This window comes from Falco punctatus, assembly GCF_963210335.1.
Source record: "Falco punctatus genome assembly, chromosome: 7".
Classification (NCBI taxonomy): domain Eukaryota; kingdom Metazoa; phylum Chordata; class Aves; order Falconiformes; family Falconidae; genus Falco; species Falco punctatus.
In genome coordinates, this window is record NC_137587.1 from 8,138,003 (window position 1) to 8,153,900 (window position 15,898).

Below are 15,898 nucleotides of genomic sequence, written 5' to 3' on the forward strand. Positions count from 1 at the left end.
TCACGAAAATGAAATCTGCTTTGAAGGCTGAATTTCCAAACGCAAGGGGCTGTTGCCTAAACCCCTTCTGTGAAGCAGCCAAGTTACCCCTGTTTAAAATGTAACTGAGCCACAGTGAAGTTTGAATTGGAAGCAAAAAACTTAAAGGTTGACAAGACACAAATGTATTTGTGAGTGGTTGCTCATGTCTAGAATCATCTCTTCCTGATGGGGAATCTCTCTTGTGAAGTCTGAGCACGGGTAGCCTGGGCTCCTTTGTTTAGCTTTGCTACCATTAAGAGTTTCAGAAGTTCCTATTTGCAGTGCTTTGATTCTGTATGTCTTCTAGTTGTTTGGGTTTTTCCCTTTTTTATGGGTTTTTTTGTGGTTTTTTTTTCCTCCTGTGGTATGTTTGCATGATAGAATGGAACAGGAGACTCCAATGACTTCTGGCGGATCGAAGTGGTAGGCAGAAAGGCTGGGAAGCTCATCAAAGTCCTACGGAGTCAGGTGCGGCTAATCCATGTGGCCACAGGGTGTATACTGGGCTCTTCCGGAAAGACTCTGCCAAAATGGTAAATAGGATGTAAATCCCCTCCACCCCTGCAAGGTCTTGAGCTGGCATGTTCCTTTGCTCAGTGGTACTTTTAAACTAAACAATAACCACATTTCCTCCATTTCTTTATCCTTAAAAGTATAAAAAAAGTAACTCACAGGTACCAAAAACATAACCAGAGAGGAAGGTCTGTGTTAGGGTTATGCAGTCTGTTACAGTGAAGGTATACAGCTCTGAAAAATAATATCCCTTACTAAGACATGAGCCTTGTCATCTGGTAAGTCCAGGAGGGGATGGCAGATGTATTCTTCAAGGCCTGTTGTATCTTTGGAGTTCAGAAAAATTGCTAGAAACTGGGGCAGTTCATACTGTTCCATACCATAATCCTCAAAATTTCTTTTTATTGGTATTAATTTGTGGTTGGAAGACCTTCTGCCATTTTTGCATGCAGCACCTGAAGCAAGGGCAATGGTAACAAGCTGCTGTTAGCAGTGGTAGGGATTTAGTATGTCCTTGAATTATATATTTTCATCGTTAAAATGAGGTGTATACAGAGACATCTAGATTAATGCCAAGCAAGCTGCTGTATCTGCAGAGCTGTACTGTGTAGGGTGCTAACATGGATCCTGAAGCAGCAGGCTGTGCAGTCATGTTGCTTCTCTTTCCAGAGCAGCCTCCGTTACTGCTAGCTTATGTTTCCCTTCAATGTGTTATGGTAGAAAGGGCTTCTAAGGAATCCTGTGGGTGCTGAATCATAGTCAGTGCAGGCAGATACCTCTGGGGACTGCCTGCACAGGAATTGCAGCTGCCATTTAGACTGTACCAGTGAAACTGGGCATATGGGTAGATAATGTGATTGGTTTTGAAAAAAATAAATCACTGCCTCTGTCAACAGCATTCAGGAAAGGGGGTATTATTTTTTTTTTCCCCTAACACAAATTGACCCTGTGAAGTTACCGCCACAAAATATTGATGACATTAAGAGCTGAGGGGAAAACATACTTGTTAATTGCAAATAAGAATGGTTAGAGTATACTGGATTTTTATTTTTTTTAGGAATTTAAAGGGTAGTAATCACTGTCCTTCAGAGAATTAAGTGGTGATTAATTAATGGAATTAATTAATTACTGGAGTTAAGTCTGCTAAGTGGTGATCAGTAGAAAATTCCTTATTAATCTGTCACATTACTGCAGGGTTTGATGCAGTGTCTCCCAAAGTGTTTGATGTGACCTGCTAGAAATAGGGTGACAGACTAAATGGATAGTTGGTGGGATCTTCTGAAGTCATTCTTTTGTGTCTGTAATACAGTTGCTGTAGGCACGGATTGACTCAAATTAATGATGGTGATTTTCTTCTGGATAGACTGTAAGGGTTGACTTGAAGTAGTTTCTAGTTGTCAGTGTGCATCATCTTCAAAAATCCCACTGCTTATGTGTGGATCTAGGTTTTTTAGTTTAGATGCCCAAAGTTAGAAATGTAGTTCAAATTCAGTAGAATTTTGATGTTGGCTGCCTTGCAAATCTGTTTTGCTTTCTACGTGGTTCTTAAAGCATGTACAAGTGTGTCAAAATGCAGCTGCTGTGGTTGAGTGGTATGGTAGGTGTTATGGAGAAGTATAAAGCTAAATGGGGAAAAAAAACGGAGAGGAACTGGAAATATTGAGTGATCTTTTGTGGGGTGGTGGCTAACTCTTCTGCTGTTCCTCAGGGGTTGGGAACAAGTGGAAGTCACCTGCACACCATACCTGAAGGAGACCCCCAATTCCCTCTGGAACTTTGAAGATCACATTAACCCTAAGTGTAAGTCATTTATTTAGTTTTCCTTTGAGAGTACATCTTGGCTTGCTGTTAAAGGAAGGGATGAGCTATCACATGGCAAGAAGTGGCATTCAGTGTTTGGAATTTGTGTGTTCTTTCCCAGCTCAAGTGTGAACTTGCTGAATTTGGGCCAGTTGTTCAGAGATGCATAGCGTTTTTCTACTTCACTGTTTGTACCGTAAGCTGGTGATAATGCTTCAAGTGTAGAGGAAGTATAAAGAGTTTTAAGAACTTGGAGATATTCATGGGTAACAAAAGTGTGAAGTTTTATGGATGCTGCAGTACAGTGTTATTTTTAACATAATAGGTTTAATTAGGTATTATTGTCATAGATAGGAATATGTCATATATACTTCAATGATTTTTTTTTTTTTGGTAAAGCTAGGATCCGTCATGTTCTGGTATATTTTATTCTCTTATGGGGCATGCTAAATAATGACTTTGCAGTACTGTCAAGAAATGAATAGAAATGTGACAGAGGACTAAGTTTGCCAATAACGACAGATGGGCCTTGCAGCCTCATCCAGGAGTTAGATATGTGTCACAGCCTCATTTGGCCTGAATTATTTGATATAATTTTCTTCCCATGAATTGCAGATGACTTGGGCTAAGATCGTAGTTATTAAAAAATCTAGTGTTCGTCATCCTTCCAGAGTGACTGTATGCAAGCCAAAGGAGAGAGAGATCCTGGGCTGTTGACTTGGTAGAATTTCCTCTTCTGTTGTAATGTATTTTACATTCCCACACTTGTGGCTCATTTATAGATAAACAACAGCCTATGAACAATATGTCTCTAATTTCAGCTAGAAATTTGATGGACTTTTATCTGTTTCTCTTGCTCCTGGAAGTAAAGGAGGAAATGTAAGAGTAAATCAGTTGTGAAATTCATTCAGAGATACTTTTGACTGCAAGCCTCTGTGTTTAGAATAGGAATGAATTGCGTAGTGAATTAAAAGAGGTGTTGGAAGCAGATTTGTCACAGGAGGAGTTTAGTTTATCTTGAAAGAGGCAAATAAAATTAAAGCATACAGACTTCTAATCTATTTTTCTCTCTTTTTCTAAAGTGCCCAATATCAGCCTGGACGTTTTAAAACCCTCTTTTGCAGAAATTCTGCTAGAATCCCACATGGTTATGATTCGGGTAAGATATCGTTAATTCTAGGTTATCGTTTTCTTCCCCCTTTCTCTTGTGTCAAAAAAAAAATAGCATTTTCTGAGAGATCTGGGTGATGGCTGCAAGCTAGGGCAGAATTTACATGCCCCAGCAACCTACTTGAATTTATACTTAGAAAAAGGGGTGGTCTTGCAGCTAAATCTCCTAAAAGTTTGGAAGCCTTGGGCTTGATGCCTGGCTCTGCTGTTGGTGTGATCTAGCTACAGCCCAGTTATGTAATCCCTCCACTGCTGAAATCTGGTTCTGTAAAGGAGAGATGGAAATTTTTCCTACCCTACTGGAAGGTTTTAAAGTTAAGTTAGTATTTGTGAGGCAGGAGGATATTGCTGTGGTCAAAGTCAGGAAAATTAGCTGAACAGCCACTTAGGAGAACAATAAATGTTTGGATTGAAAATGGAAAACTTCTAATTTGTTTTAAAGTTGATCAAGTTGATGTGTTTTCTGCTTTTGTCTTCCCTGTTTATCCCTGAATAAAAATTAAAAAAAAAAAAAAAAAGAGAAGCTGGATTTAATATTTTCAAGGTGGACTGCTCTTGCAGTCTTTCCCTATTATTGTTCTTTGTGCTCTTGGCCACAGTCCTTTTGCTTCCAGCCCTTCAATCCTTTGTCTGAAGAATGAGAAGTTACTATTTTGAGAAAGGAGTCTAAGGTTTTATTTGCTAGTGTTTGTAAAGCTCTTCTCAGATTCTTAAGAGAAAGAAGGTAGTCAGGCAAGTTATTATTAATGCTGAGCATTTCCATGGCAACCAGTGGTAACACTGTCTCAGGTAAAGAAGCACCTGCATGAGTTTCCATGGAAATAATCTTCCTGGGGCTTTTATTTTCAGAGTGGAGGGAAACCTGTCAAAGTAGTCTCTTAATTAACAAAGGTCTTGCTTATGCAATATGTGTCCTCAAGTGACAGAAAAGCAGAAGAAGAGAAATGAGAGAATACTGCCTGTAATGGTACCCAAAGAACATTTTCACTTGCAAACTAATAATAAAAACTTTCATTGTCCTTATTGTGGCCATCTCCAGATGATGATGTGTTTATGTAGACAGAAAACAGTCTTTACTCAGGAAGAGTATTCATGTGTGTTTGTGTACCCAGACATTGCTGGGCAGGCTTTGCAGCATAACTGCCTGCTCATTTAAATTTTATTTTGACTTGTCTGTAGGGAAACAGCGGCCTCAAACCAAAGGACAATGAAGTTACATCCAAACCTTGGCACTGGCCCATCAACTACCAGGTATATTGATCAATCCACCTTCCTTTCTGTTTTCAAGTGGTTCTGCTGTGCTTCTTGAAGCATGGCACCTCTTAATTGCATTGAACGTGTTGTCAGGTTTATTTTGTAACACCTGAGCTACATGAATGGGAGTTTGTCTCACCCTTGACACTGTGCAAAATACAAACTGGACTGATGGAAACCCATTTTACTCCCTTCTCATCTGTTTCCTCAGGGCCTGCGTTTTTCTGGTGTCAATGAGACCGACTATCGGGTTTATTTGCTGGGGAACCCGGTAAGTTGGAATGGGAGGTTCTAAGCCAATGCCTTTAGCAAATTTTAGTTTAGTCTTGCTTCTGCCAGTGGCAATGATTCTCTTCCTTGTCCTCCTCCTTTTGGACTGTCTCTCTCATTGTACTCTTATGCTTGAATGTCATTTCCTCTCTTGTGCACATGTCCAGCCTAAAGTCCAAAATCTTTCTTTTTTTCCTATGTAGGTGATTTGGTGGCTAAATCTGGTCACTATTGGGTTATATCTTCTGATAACAGTTTCCACTGCAGTGGCCCTGAAGAGAGGTGTCCAACTGACATCTGAACTCAAAGGTGAGGTCAGTCTTCCTATCCTCCCTGCATTATAGAATCCCTATTATAACATCTTGGTTTCCTGATACAGAAAAGCTCAACCTGGAACTCCTGTATTTAAATTTATTTTTTTTTAATATTGTATTAAAACGCTCTGAGTTGAATAGAATATACTCAAGGTAGCTGTACATACAAAGCACTAATATATAGTGCTTTGAAAGTGTAGCACTGAACAACGCAACTGTTAACAAAGGGTTCCATCCTAGAAATAATCACTCTGATGAACAAATCTCACTTTTTGCTTGGCAGACTATTCCTGATTAGTTGCCAAACTTCCTAAGCCTGTAAGACTCGATCAGAAATCCTCAAGTCAACAAGGGCCCTGAGACACCCAGTTAGCCAAAGAGAAGAGCTCTGGAAGTGACTCCCAGGCAGGAGGTGTGATCAGGCTCCTCAAAAATCTTATCACTCCTTTGCTGGAGATTTTGGAGCTGGTCTGGGTATAAGTTGGCATCTTAAGGTGATCCTAAGATACGAGTCTCAGTAGGCTTTTGCTACCTTGTTTTCTAGCAGGAGACTAGGGCTTGGATTAGTCAGCGGCTCACATGGCAGCTCTGCTTTGGAGGTGATCACCCAGCCTAGCATGGGAGTTGCATATGAGCTGCTCAAGAGACAAGATGCTGGCCACAGTTGGTCTCAGTTACATAGATTACTGCAGCTCAGAAATGACCAGATGTATATATGTTGGAAAGACTATATTTGATCTGGACATACCAGTAGGAGGAGGTGATAAAATGTATGTCAGGGAAACCTTCCCTGATTCAGAGATCTACTCGTCCCATAGTTTTTAGCTTGTTCTGCTTTGCAGGCTTCCAAGGTGTTCTTTCTAGTAGAGATACTTATTATACATGTGTTACTGATAATAGGCTTCCTTTTCATAAATGCCTTCTGCAGGCACCTTAAAACTGTGTGGATGGCAGGACTTTGTATACCAAGGGTGGGAAAGCACTGAGCTTGGGTTATCAAGCAGTGTCCACAAGGAAAAGAGTGGGAGCTTCATATCTCTAACAGGTCAATAGTGAACAGGACAGGTGTTCAACAAAAGTACTGCAAGGAGCTACCTGCTTTGGGTGTAAGGGAGACAGACCAATCGGATCAATGCCCGGCTCTCAGGTTCTACCTGTGCTCTGTACTACTGTAGTATGCATGGTGTTTTCAAATGAGAAGTGTTTCCTGATATTTATGCAAAGCAAATGACAAATGCAAGAGATGCAATGATCCTTTCTTATGTCAGGTGCCAAGGTTATGGAGCTTTTAACAAATTCTAAAAAGTCATACTTTGACCGTTCCAGTTTACATCAGTGGTTGCTTTGTTTTGTAGATCTCCCTGTGGGAAGTGAATTCTTAATTGTGATGTGAAACTATTAAATTACACGATAAGTTACTGGCTAAGCTGCATGCAGACGCCAGAGCTCTCGCTCCCTTCCCCAGGCTCTGAGAGCTAGGCAACATTTCTTTCCAGGAAAGGCTGGCAAAGCGATCATTTGGATGTCTTGTAGTTTTATTGCAGAGAGAATAAAAACCATCAGAAACTGCAATGACCTAATTAGTCTGATATACATGCTGAGAAACTGCAAATCCAATCTTACCATAGAGCATGGTCAGCCTCCTGCCAGTCCCTTTGTATATCTTTTCTAGTAACTGTTCTCCTGAAAAGTGTTTGTATGGTTATAAAGAATGCAGCTAGGATGTTGCAGAGCCTTGAAGCAATTTCAGACCAGTGCATGGCTTCCTGCAAAGATCATTCCTATTGAGTTTACTTAATGTGGTAAGGTTTGCAAGTAGGAGCTGTAGCTGAGTTTTTCCTCTGCTGTTTATTTGTGTTCCAGAACTGTCCAGAGTCATGCTACATGGTGGAGGGCAGATCGCGCTGGGCTGGCTCCTTCATTACCTCCCTTTTTTTATGATGGGACGAGTTCTCTACTTTCACCACTACTTTCCTGCCATGCTTTTTTCCAGCATGTTGACAGGTAAATACTAGAGTCTGGGAGAAGACAAGGCAGCGAAACAGGTGAAATTCTGTTAAATAGAATGTTTTCAGGCTGAACAGTTTGGGAGGGTTTAATAGGTTTTCTGCTTGCTTGTGCTAAGTGCTTGAAAACATTGACTAATTCAAAATGTTTTCCACAAAGCAGCACAGTGCCAAATTGTCCTTTTTTTGTTACAACTCTGAAGAGGCAGTCATGGCCAGTGCTTAGGGCATTTGAATTTCAAGATGTGATTCCTATTCTTTGCTGTTTCACTGTTCTAATACATGTTTTTACACAAGTTACTTCCCTTTGTTTGCTGCCCCCACTTTTCTGTCATATCTGTTTATAATTCAGTCTTGGTATTTTTTTGTGTGATTTTGTACCAACTAACTTAGCATCTGGGACCCAGATCTTTTTTGCATTTATTCAAATCAAAAGGTAGGAAAAAAGAGCCTTCTGCTGATGCAGAACAATCCCTGTAGTTCTGAAGGTTATTAGGGTAAATGAACTTTAAAATTGACAAGGTCTTCTGCTGTTAACAGAGCTTTGGCAGCCCAGTCTATGACTGAACCTATCAACTCTGTTCTTTGGCCTCTGCACTGCTCCCAACTTCTACCTCTTCCTTCTTCTAGGAATCACCTGGGACGCTCTACTGAAGTTCTGTGCTGGATTCCTGTTACCTAGCACTACAGCTAGAAAAGTGTATGGAGGGGGGTTCCTGGCACTGGTTCTGCTCATCATGTACAGGTGAGTGCTGAAAACTGAACTTTCCCTGAATGTGTGACAGTCACTGTCTCAATGGATACCTTACTGCCTGTTAATTATCCTTAGCCTTTTTCTCTGCCTCTCTTCCCTGCTGAACTTGTCAGACATCATGAAACCCAGTCCTAAACCCTCACATTTTATTAGATTCTGCATCTGTGTCCCATTAATGCATTATAAAACATCTTTCCGTTGCAGGGAGTCTTCCTTTTATCACAGCACTCAGTGTGAACACCATTCTCTGAACCCACAGTGCAGTGGTTTCTGATTGTAGTCCCAATGCTAGATCATGCCGGATCCCTCAAATACAGCCAAATTCTTCATTACTGTAGGTTTTCTCAGCTGGCTTTTCTCCAAAGCTGTTGCTTTCTAAGAGAAAATACTGCAATAGAACTGTGTACTATGTATATATGTTGTGTTTGGCAGAGATTAGAAGGTCCTCAGTGGTACTTAGAACGGCCCAAAAACAAAAGGTCCCATATCTGTGTGGACTAATCTGCTGCAGTGTTCTTGAGAGGGAAAACTGTGCAGTCCCTGATGGGCATTTGGTTTCTTTCCACAGCTTCTACCTCTTCCATCCTCTGTCCTACGGGATGATAGGACCCATGGCCTCTGACCCTAGCAGCCCCATGGCAGGGCTCCGGTGGATGGACTCCTGGGAATTCTAGAGGCAGCAAAGGAAGCCTGGGAACAGTGGATGAGAAGCATGAGATCAGCTGCATGTCGGGCTGGTTTTGGTGCTTTGGAGACCTGTGACTGTAAAATGCCCTCTCTGGAGAACGCTGGGTACAGTAGCCCTGTTGCTTTGGCATTTGTTTGCACTGCCTGCATTGGAAGATGCAGAGGATGATCATGAGAAGGTCGTCTTAAAAAGACTCATGTCCTGAATCCTTAGGTTATATTTCTGGACAACTGGCTGCTTAAATCTCAATTCTTTAAAGCAATATGTATCAGTCAAACAGCAGTGGCATTCCAGCAGCCAGACCAGGACAAGTTGGAGGCGGTGTGTAGTTGCGTGTGTGTGTGTGTGTGTGTGTGTCTTCCTTCTTGTAATTCAAGCACTGTTACTGTTTGAGAGCCAGACAGTGTCTGAGACATTAGGACTTTTATCATGATTAACAACCTTTCTTACAGCGAGGCTTTTGAAAGCTTCATGTAAGTAGCTGTGGACCTCCATTCCACCCTGCCCTGACTGTCTGCATTTTTTTGTTCTGACCCTGAACTTTTGGAATTTGACTGAAAGGGGTCTGCTTGAAATCTCCTGAGCCACTGTGCCTTGCCTGTCTCCTAGGCCCTCTGCAGACAGGGGAGATGGAGATTATTTATCCCTGTATACTGCCTTGCTTTCTGGTCACCTTTAATCATTTATAACAATCACCTGGCGGGCCTGTGCTTAGAGCCACTGTTCCAGCTCAGCACTTAGTAGCTTCTTTGCAGTTCCATCTGAAACTGTTAAGGAAATTACAGTGGAAATAGCAGGTGATTTATTTTCTGCCCCAGTATGCTGTGAAGTCCAGCTTCTTGGGGGTGTACTAGAGACTGAAATGGTAGCTTGGAAATTTTACAGACAGCTGTCGTTCATCTTTTGATCCCAGCTATTCCAGTGACAGTACCTGTGCTTTTAGGGGGAAGGCTTCATCTTACTGAATGTAGCATCTGCAAAACTGGCTGTCAGTGCCATGGTATCTGTTCACTGTATTTCAATATTGAACAAGTTCCCTCTCATTAATGGCTGAACATCAAATTACTGTACTGAAGGAAATGTGAGGCCAGGCAAAAATTCTTTGTCTGTTAAGAGCCATTGGATGTTGAATCCACCCCTTCCAAGAAAGCAGAATTCTATTTATTAGGTGCCTTTTTTCTGTGTTAGGTCTATGTTTCTTTTATTCCATCTCTTCACCCGATTTCAATTTCTTGTCACAGTTCAAGGTTGCTAGTTTGTAGCATCTAACATGAAGGACACTTGAATCCCAGCTGTGTTCTTGTCTAAAGAAGTAATATTTGCAAAACTCTTTTGTGTATGTTTCATTAAAACCAAGCCTTTCATTTCAGAGTTCTTGCTCTGCTGCTCAGCCTTGCATCAAAATTGCAGGTACAGGGAGAGCAGCAGGTGAGGGTGTCTGTCTTGAAACATGAATCGTGCGTTCATTTCTCTTACCAAACTTTGAATTCTAATGTATTTCCTACAACACAGAAGGGCTGCATTAGCATAGTGGTTCTGTGGGGGAGACTGAGACTCCAGTCAGACTTGCTTTCATTCCTCTTCAGTAGAGACCCATAGCATTGTTCAGTAAGGCAGCTGCTTGCTATTGTAAGGCTCTGGCTTGGTATGTCACATCTCTCTCAGAAGTTGACTTTTTGATGCTAACTCCGATGGTATGGACCTGTGCTTTTGATTCTGAAGTTTTTGAGTTAATCACCTGCTGGTAATACATGGTGGGAAGTCATTGCACTAATTAGCTACTGGGCTTGATGATTCCTTTCCACTTGCTATTGCAGGAGGTGCTCCCACCTACATGAGCCAGGGGTTCACAGAGGTGATAGATACACAAGAAGGATGGGGGAGAAGGCTGCAAACTTCTTCAGATCCTGCTTGATCTGACGGCCGCTGTGAATTGTTAACTGTTGGCAATGTGGCAGGCAGACAGTGCAGTGCTGCCTTTGTAGCAGTGTGATTCAGCATCTTCTGCTCTTGGTGAGATTATTGCCTTAATACCTTGCTATCCTGAATATGAGCTTTCCCTAAGGTAGTCTTATTACCATGGGAAGGATTTGCCAGAAGAACTCATAAAAGCCATGATTTAAAGTGCAGGGTTTTTTTCCAGCACATACAATCACCCACTTGCCCTTAACATTAACAAAAAACCCCCATCAAACCAAACAAACTCTAAGAAGCATGTGAGTGTTTTGGAATGACAGTTTCTAACATTCTTTATTCATCCATTTAAATCTGTGGGAAAGCAAAAATTAATTCGATAACCTTGGTTACTTCAGTTATGAAGGGGTTAGCTTTGTAGGAGCTGCCTGAGGAAGGTGACCCAGTGCGTTCTTTGGCCAGGGTCCCTCTATCCTTTATTACTAATAATCTTTTGGGTGGGGATTGGTAGCTGAGTCTGGGGACTGGCCAGCTGAAAGTAGCAAATGTTGTGCTCCCATCCCACCTTCCCGTGCACAAGCCCAGGTTCTGTTTCAATACAGACAAAGGTTTGTGTTTTTTTAGGACTGCCATTTCAGGAATCCTCTGAAAGCACTTTGTTGGGATTGGGACTATTTCTTAGACCTTGTGTGCTGGTAAGGGGATGGAGGCATACAGTGAAAAACATCTAGCTATTCCACAAGAGGGAGCAACTTGCAGCAGAATCTTTTCATTTGTTTCTCTTTTTGTTTCTCTTTTTGTTTCTCTTTTTGTTTCTCTTTTTGTTTCTCTTTTTGTTTCTCTTTTTGTTTCTCTTTTTGTTTCTCTTTTTGTTTCTCTTTTTGTTTCTCTTTTTGTTTCTCTTTTTGTTTCTCTTTTTGTTTCTCTTTTTGTTTCTCTTTTTGTTTCTCTTTTTGTTTCTCTTTTTGTTTCTCTTTTTGTTTCTCTTTTTGTTTCTCTTTTTGTTTCTCTTTTTGTTTCTCTTTTTGTTTCTATCTGGAGTTAGAAGTAATAAAAGGTATACATTTGAAGATTGTAGAGCAGACATCTCCTCTGCACCCTCTGAACTCCAGGGGTTGGCTTTTCAGTTATTTTAGTTAGAATTTAACCTTCAGTGTTTGGTTCTCAAAACCTGTAAGGCCATAGCTGGTATGTAGTAGTAACTTATTTTGTGAATTCAATAAAATACAATAAATGGGATCCCTTAGTGACTGACTTAAAATGTCTCAGTGGTGCAGGTGTGAGGCAATAGGTGCAGGGCATTCTTCTTTCTGAATAGAATTTGGGCTGCTTCAGTTCATTTTTTCCATTTGTGCTTGTGGAATGAGTTCAAGTTCTCTTTGAGGACTGCTTATTCATCTTCTTCCCCAGTCATGTGGAAGACAGCTAATGGTGCTTTCTGAGGCCAGAAGATGCTGTTCTCTGGAGCAGCTGCTCTCTTTGAACTTTGCTTGATGGGACTCCTTTTATCACTGGCAAAGTATTTCATCAAACTGTATCTGTGGATTCAAATCACAAAAAGCTACAGGCTGCCACGTTCCTTTCTCATGTGTAAACTCATATTTTCAGCTCTTCAGTCTTTGAAGGGTAGATAGAAGGCTTCTAGGCTTATCTAGCTTCATCCTAGACAATCCATCCATCTTAAAAGGTTTCTGTTAACAGTCACTTCAGGACACCAATGTGCACACACCTGTTCCAGCAGCATGGACTGGCCTGTCTCCACAAAGTGGACTACTCATGCTATCAGATGAGGATGTGATCATGAGGAGGATTTGAATGGAGGTTCCTGTGCCAAAGTTCCTGTCATGCCCTGCGTACCAGCATCATTCAGAGCCCTGTGGGTGGGAGGGCATCTCGTCTGCATCTCTCTTATCTGCAGAGAGTTTTCTTTTCCATCTTAATTGGAAGGACGTACTGATGAACACAGGGCATTGACAGGATCTACATTTTTGTATCTCCTCTTTGCTTCTGCTTCTTCAGGTATGCCCAAAGTACAGGATATGCCTTTGCTGCTCCTCCAGTTTTTAGGCTGTGCATCCTTTTCTTAGGGGTGCCCGGACAAGGGGTGGGACAGGACACATAGGTATTCATCCACTCCAGATACCGTCATGTGCACTGAGAGCAAAAGCAGAACCTTGTTATGGAAAGGAAAACAGATGTGTTATTTGACAGTAGCTTCCTTATCTCTCTGAGAATTGTTTTCAAGGGACTTGAGAGTGTCAACATAGGAAGCACAGGCATTTACTTGAAATTCTCCATTGCCGTGTTTAGTGGCTTCCCTTCCAGAGGCTGTGCCTGTGTGACTTACCCTCTGGGTTGGCACTCTGCGCACGAGCACCATTATAACACTGTTTCCTCCTCTCAGGATCCTGCTGGCAATGTGAAAATCTGCTTAGCGGTGCCCTGTGCCTCTGCCAGCTGGGGAATATAGGTAAGATTTTTTTTTTCCCATTTACAGCAAGTGACCCCACACATTGACAAGTGCATGTCATAAAAGCAAAAATGTGTGGAACAGTGTAAGTCTTCCCTGCTGGGAAAGGAAGGCTGAGGATAAGAACACCACCTCCATAGCACACTTGCATCTTTGGGGAGCTGGGGGCTACAAGCAGTCAGGACTGGAAATTGTCTCTGTCGTCTTGAAAGTACTGAGACCTTGGTTGCATGGTTGGCTGTGAGTTGCTTTACTTTTTTAACTCTTATGCTTTTTACTTGAAAGTCAAGGGCTATGGTTCTCACAAATGATACCTGAGGTAGGGGACATACTAGCACGGAAACCACTCCTGCTGAATTTTTACTTGGTCCTAAAACTTTGCCAAATGAGTTTGTTGTGTTTTATAAGAGGCACTGTTTAGAGCCAGCCTTGGAGAACTTGCCCCTGACTGGGGGAGAGTTTGGAGCAGCAGTGAGAGGGCTTCTTTTGTAATTCAGTCATGTATTCTGAACATTTCTTACTAATCCTACGTGTGTGTGTGTGTGCATCTGTCCATGAACTGAATGTCTTCTAACTAAGGTGTAATTACTGCACCATACAGTGTGGATGGGAGAATGTTCCTTTGAGCTATAAATGTATTTTGTACAGAAGATCATGGAAAATGAAGTAGAATTTGGAATTTAATTTTGTAATAAATACTTCTTCTTTCAAGCATTTTCTTTACATCTAGATCTTGGGGTGTTCCCACCCCCCCCTTTCCTCTCTCCCTCACATGCACGATTGAAGTAGCAATATTGACTTTAAATGGACCCATTGAGGAGTTTGATCTAGGACAGGGGTGATCTGCACCAGCTTTCAGCACACCCGTGTTGCTGGACTGCAATTCTAGGAGGTCAGGTTTTACTGCAGTCCAAGCGATGTGCTGATAAGCACAGCAGGAAGTGAAACCGGTAGATGTGAATGAGAAAAGTGCTGCCTGTTGAAGCGGGTTTATTTCTCCACGTTAAAGACGTGTTAAATTGTAAATATGTATGACATGTCAGGTTTAATGGGTATATTCATTGAACTTCTGGTAGGTTGCCTGTGAACACTTCATTTGACAGATCAAGCACTTTATTCAGGAACCCAATGTTTTTCTGTAAGTCATTCTTATGTTGAGTGTGTGGTGTCCATGACATCAGACTGATGCACAGTTTTGTACAAATGAGGCCCTTGCTGTGAACTAAATGGGAGAGTCTGTAATGAAACTGGAACCTTGTGAATCAGAATCTGGCTCTGTGCCAGGGCAACATAGACTTCCGAGTACATTGTAACAAGGGGTTGTCATCCTCGGGGTGGAACTAGGTGGGGGGGAAAACAAAATACAGCATCCTTATTGAAGGCTGCACATTGATGCCCAGATCAGTGCTGGAGGAGAGCCAACCAGTCCGTTTAGGCATATTCCAGTGGCTGCTGAAGTAAAGCTAGGACAGCTAGAAACTGGACGGTGGCCTGCACAACGTGATACACTGGGCTAATAGATGGTTACTGAAAAGCCTGTTGACATCTTGTATTGCTTCAAGAAAGTGCAAGTTGGTCTTTGGATACTGTCTGATCTCAGGGCTATCCTTCTGGAAGGGCGGGCTGCTGATAAAGCAGTTGTGCCAGAGTGTAGGGGGATGACTATAAGGAAAAGACATGAAGTATTGTTCAGAAAATGCTGGTAATGTCTGAAGTAAAACTACTTCTCACTGCGCTCTAAAGAAAGAATGGCTTCTTTCTGCAGGTGAGTGATCTCGTGTGGGTGGACACTGGTGACTGATTCCATTTGCATTTGATTTGAACCTGCCGGGTTTCTAGGTTTCTAAATTCCAGCCATCATTGCATTACGTGTTTCTCAACAAGAATGGGGCTTTTTCATAACCTGGTGTTTTAATGTAGTTTTTGTGCTCTGTCTTCAAGACACTGCTTAATCTTTTTGCTAACCAAATAGAAACTTTCAAGGCAAGTTTCTTTCTCTAGCCCTCAGTCTCCTGTGCCTCTTCTCATTTTCTTTGGTTTACCCGTGTGGTTTCCCAAACTGTACACTGTCTTCCAATATCAGTCTCCCAATTCCATATGTTGAAATAAATCTTCATTGCTCCTACCACTGCTTCCTAGTTTATATCCAAGGAATGTGGTTGCTATGCACTTTGGAATTGTTTTCTAATACACCATTTCCTAACTCTGTGGCTATAGCCCATGTAATGCATGTTCTGGAAATACAAAGTTTGTGTTTTATCTGAATGGGCATAGTCTACCATTATGATTGCTGTAAATTGCTTTGTCCATATTTACAATTCTTGCAGTCGCTGTTTTATCTCCAGATTTCATCCAAAGCCAGTCATCCTGCTGTTTTGCAGCTGACAAAAGGTAGTTTTCAGGCTTCGTTCATCTGACCTTTTGATTTTTTTTTCACTGTGCGTTTTAGCATGAGGTAGTTCTGAAGTACCTGGGTTTCTCCGGTAAACAGAAAGGGAGTTTAAGTTACTTGCCCATATGAAGGCATCTGTGTTGGGCCAGCTGAGTCCCACCCTGGGAGTGTGCTGATCCCTTGGAATGCTTTAGGGACAGTAACTATTTGGTTACAAGGTAGAGAAGGAAACTAGATGTGAAGTGGGGAAAGTGGTTGAGGTGAGAATGAACATGTGCAAGGTGGTATACATCTTTATTTGACATTTATGAACTGTGTGAAAACAGCCAAAT

The 15,898-nt window shown here is 41.7% G+C and overlaps 1 protein-coding gene across 6 annotated transcripts in view; it reads left to right on the forward strand.

Annotated features, from left to right (window-relative positions):
* Positions 1 to 15,898, forward strand: part of POMT2 (protein O-mannosyltransferase 2) — a 37,001-nt gene that overhangs the window by 15,269 nt on the left and 5,834 nt on the right. For 3 of the 6 annotated variants that reach the window (XR_013929274.1, XR_013929275.1, XR_013929276.1), the window contains exons 13-22: positions 403 to 554; positions 2,243 to 2,334; positions 3,417 to 3,493; positions 4,684 to 4,755; positions 4,970 to 5,029; positions 5,232 to 5,337; positions 7,206 to 7,346; positions 7,979 to 8,093; positions 8,671 to 8,894; positions 13,109 to 13,174. Coding sequence is in view for 1 of the 6 variants with exons in the window: in XM_080394353.1 (XP_080250479.1) it covers positions 403 to 554; positions 2,243 to 2,334; positions 3,417 to 3,493; positions 4,684 to 4,755; positions 4,970 to 5,029; positions 5,232 to 5,337; positions 7,206 to 7,346; positions 7,979 to 8,093; positions 8,671 to 8,776 (921 nt within the window). In the remaining 5 variants the exon portion in view is untranslated. Of the gene's footprint in view, positions 1 to 402; positions 555 to 2,242; positions 2,335 to 3,416; positions 3,494 to 4,683; positions 4,756 to 4,969; positions 5,030 to 5,231; positions 5,343 to 7,205; positions 7,347 to 7,978; positions 8,094 to 8,670; positions 13,886 to 15,898 lie in introns of those variants that run through there. The other 3 variants (XR_013929277.1, XM_080394353.1, XR_013929278.1) reach the window with 3 other exon arrangements.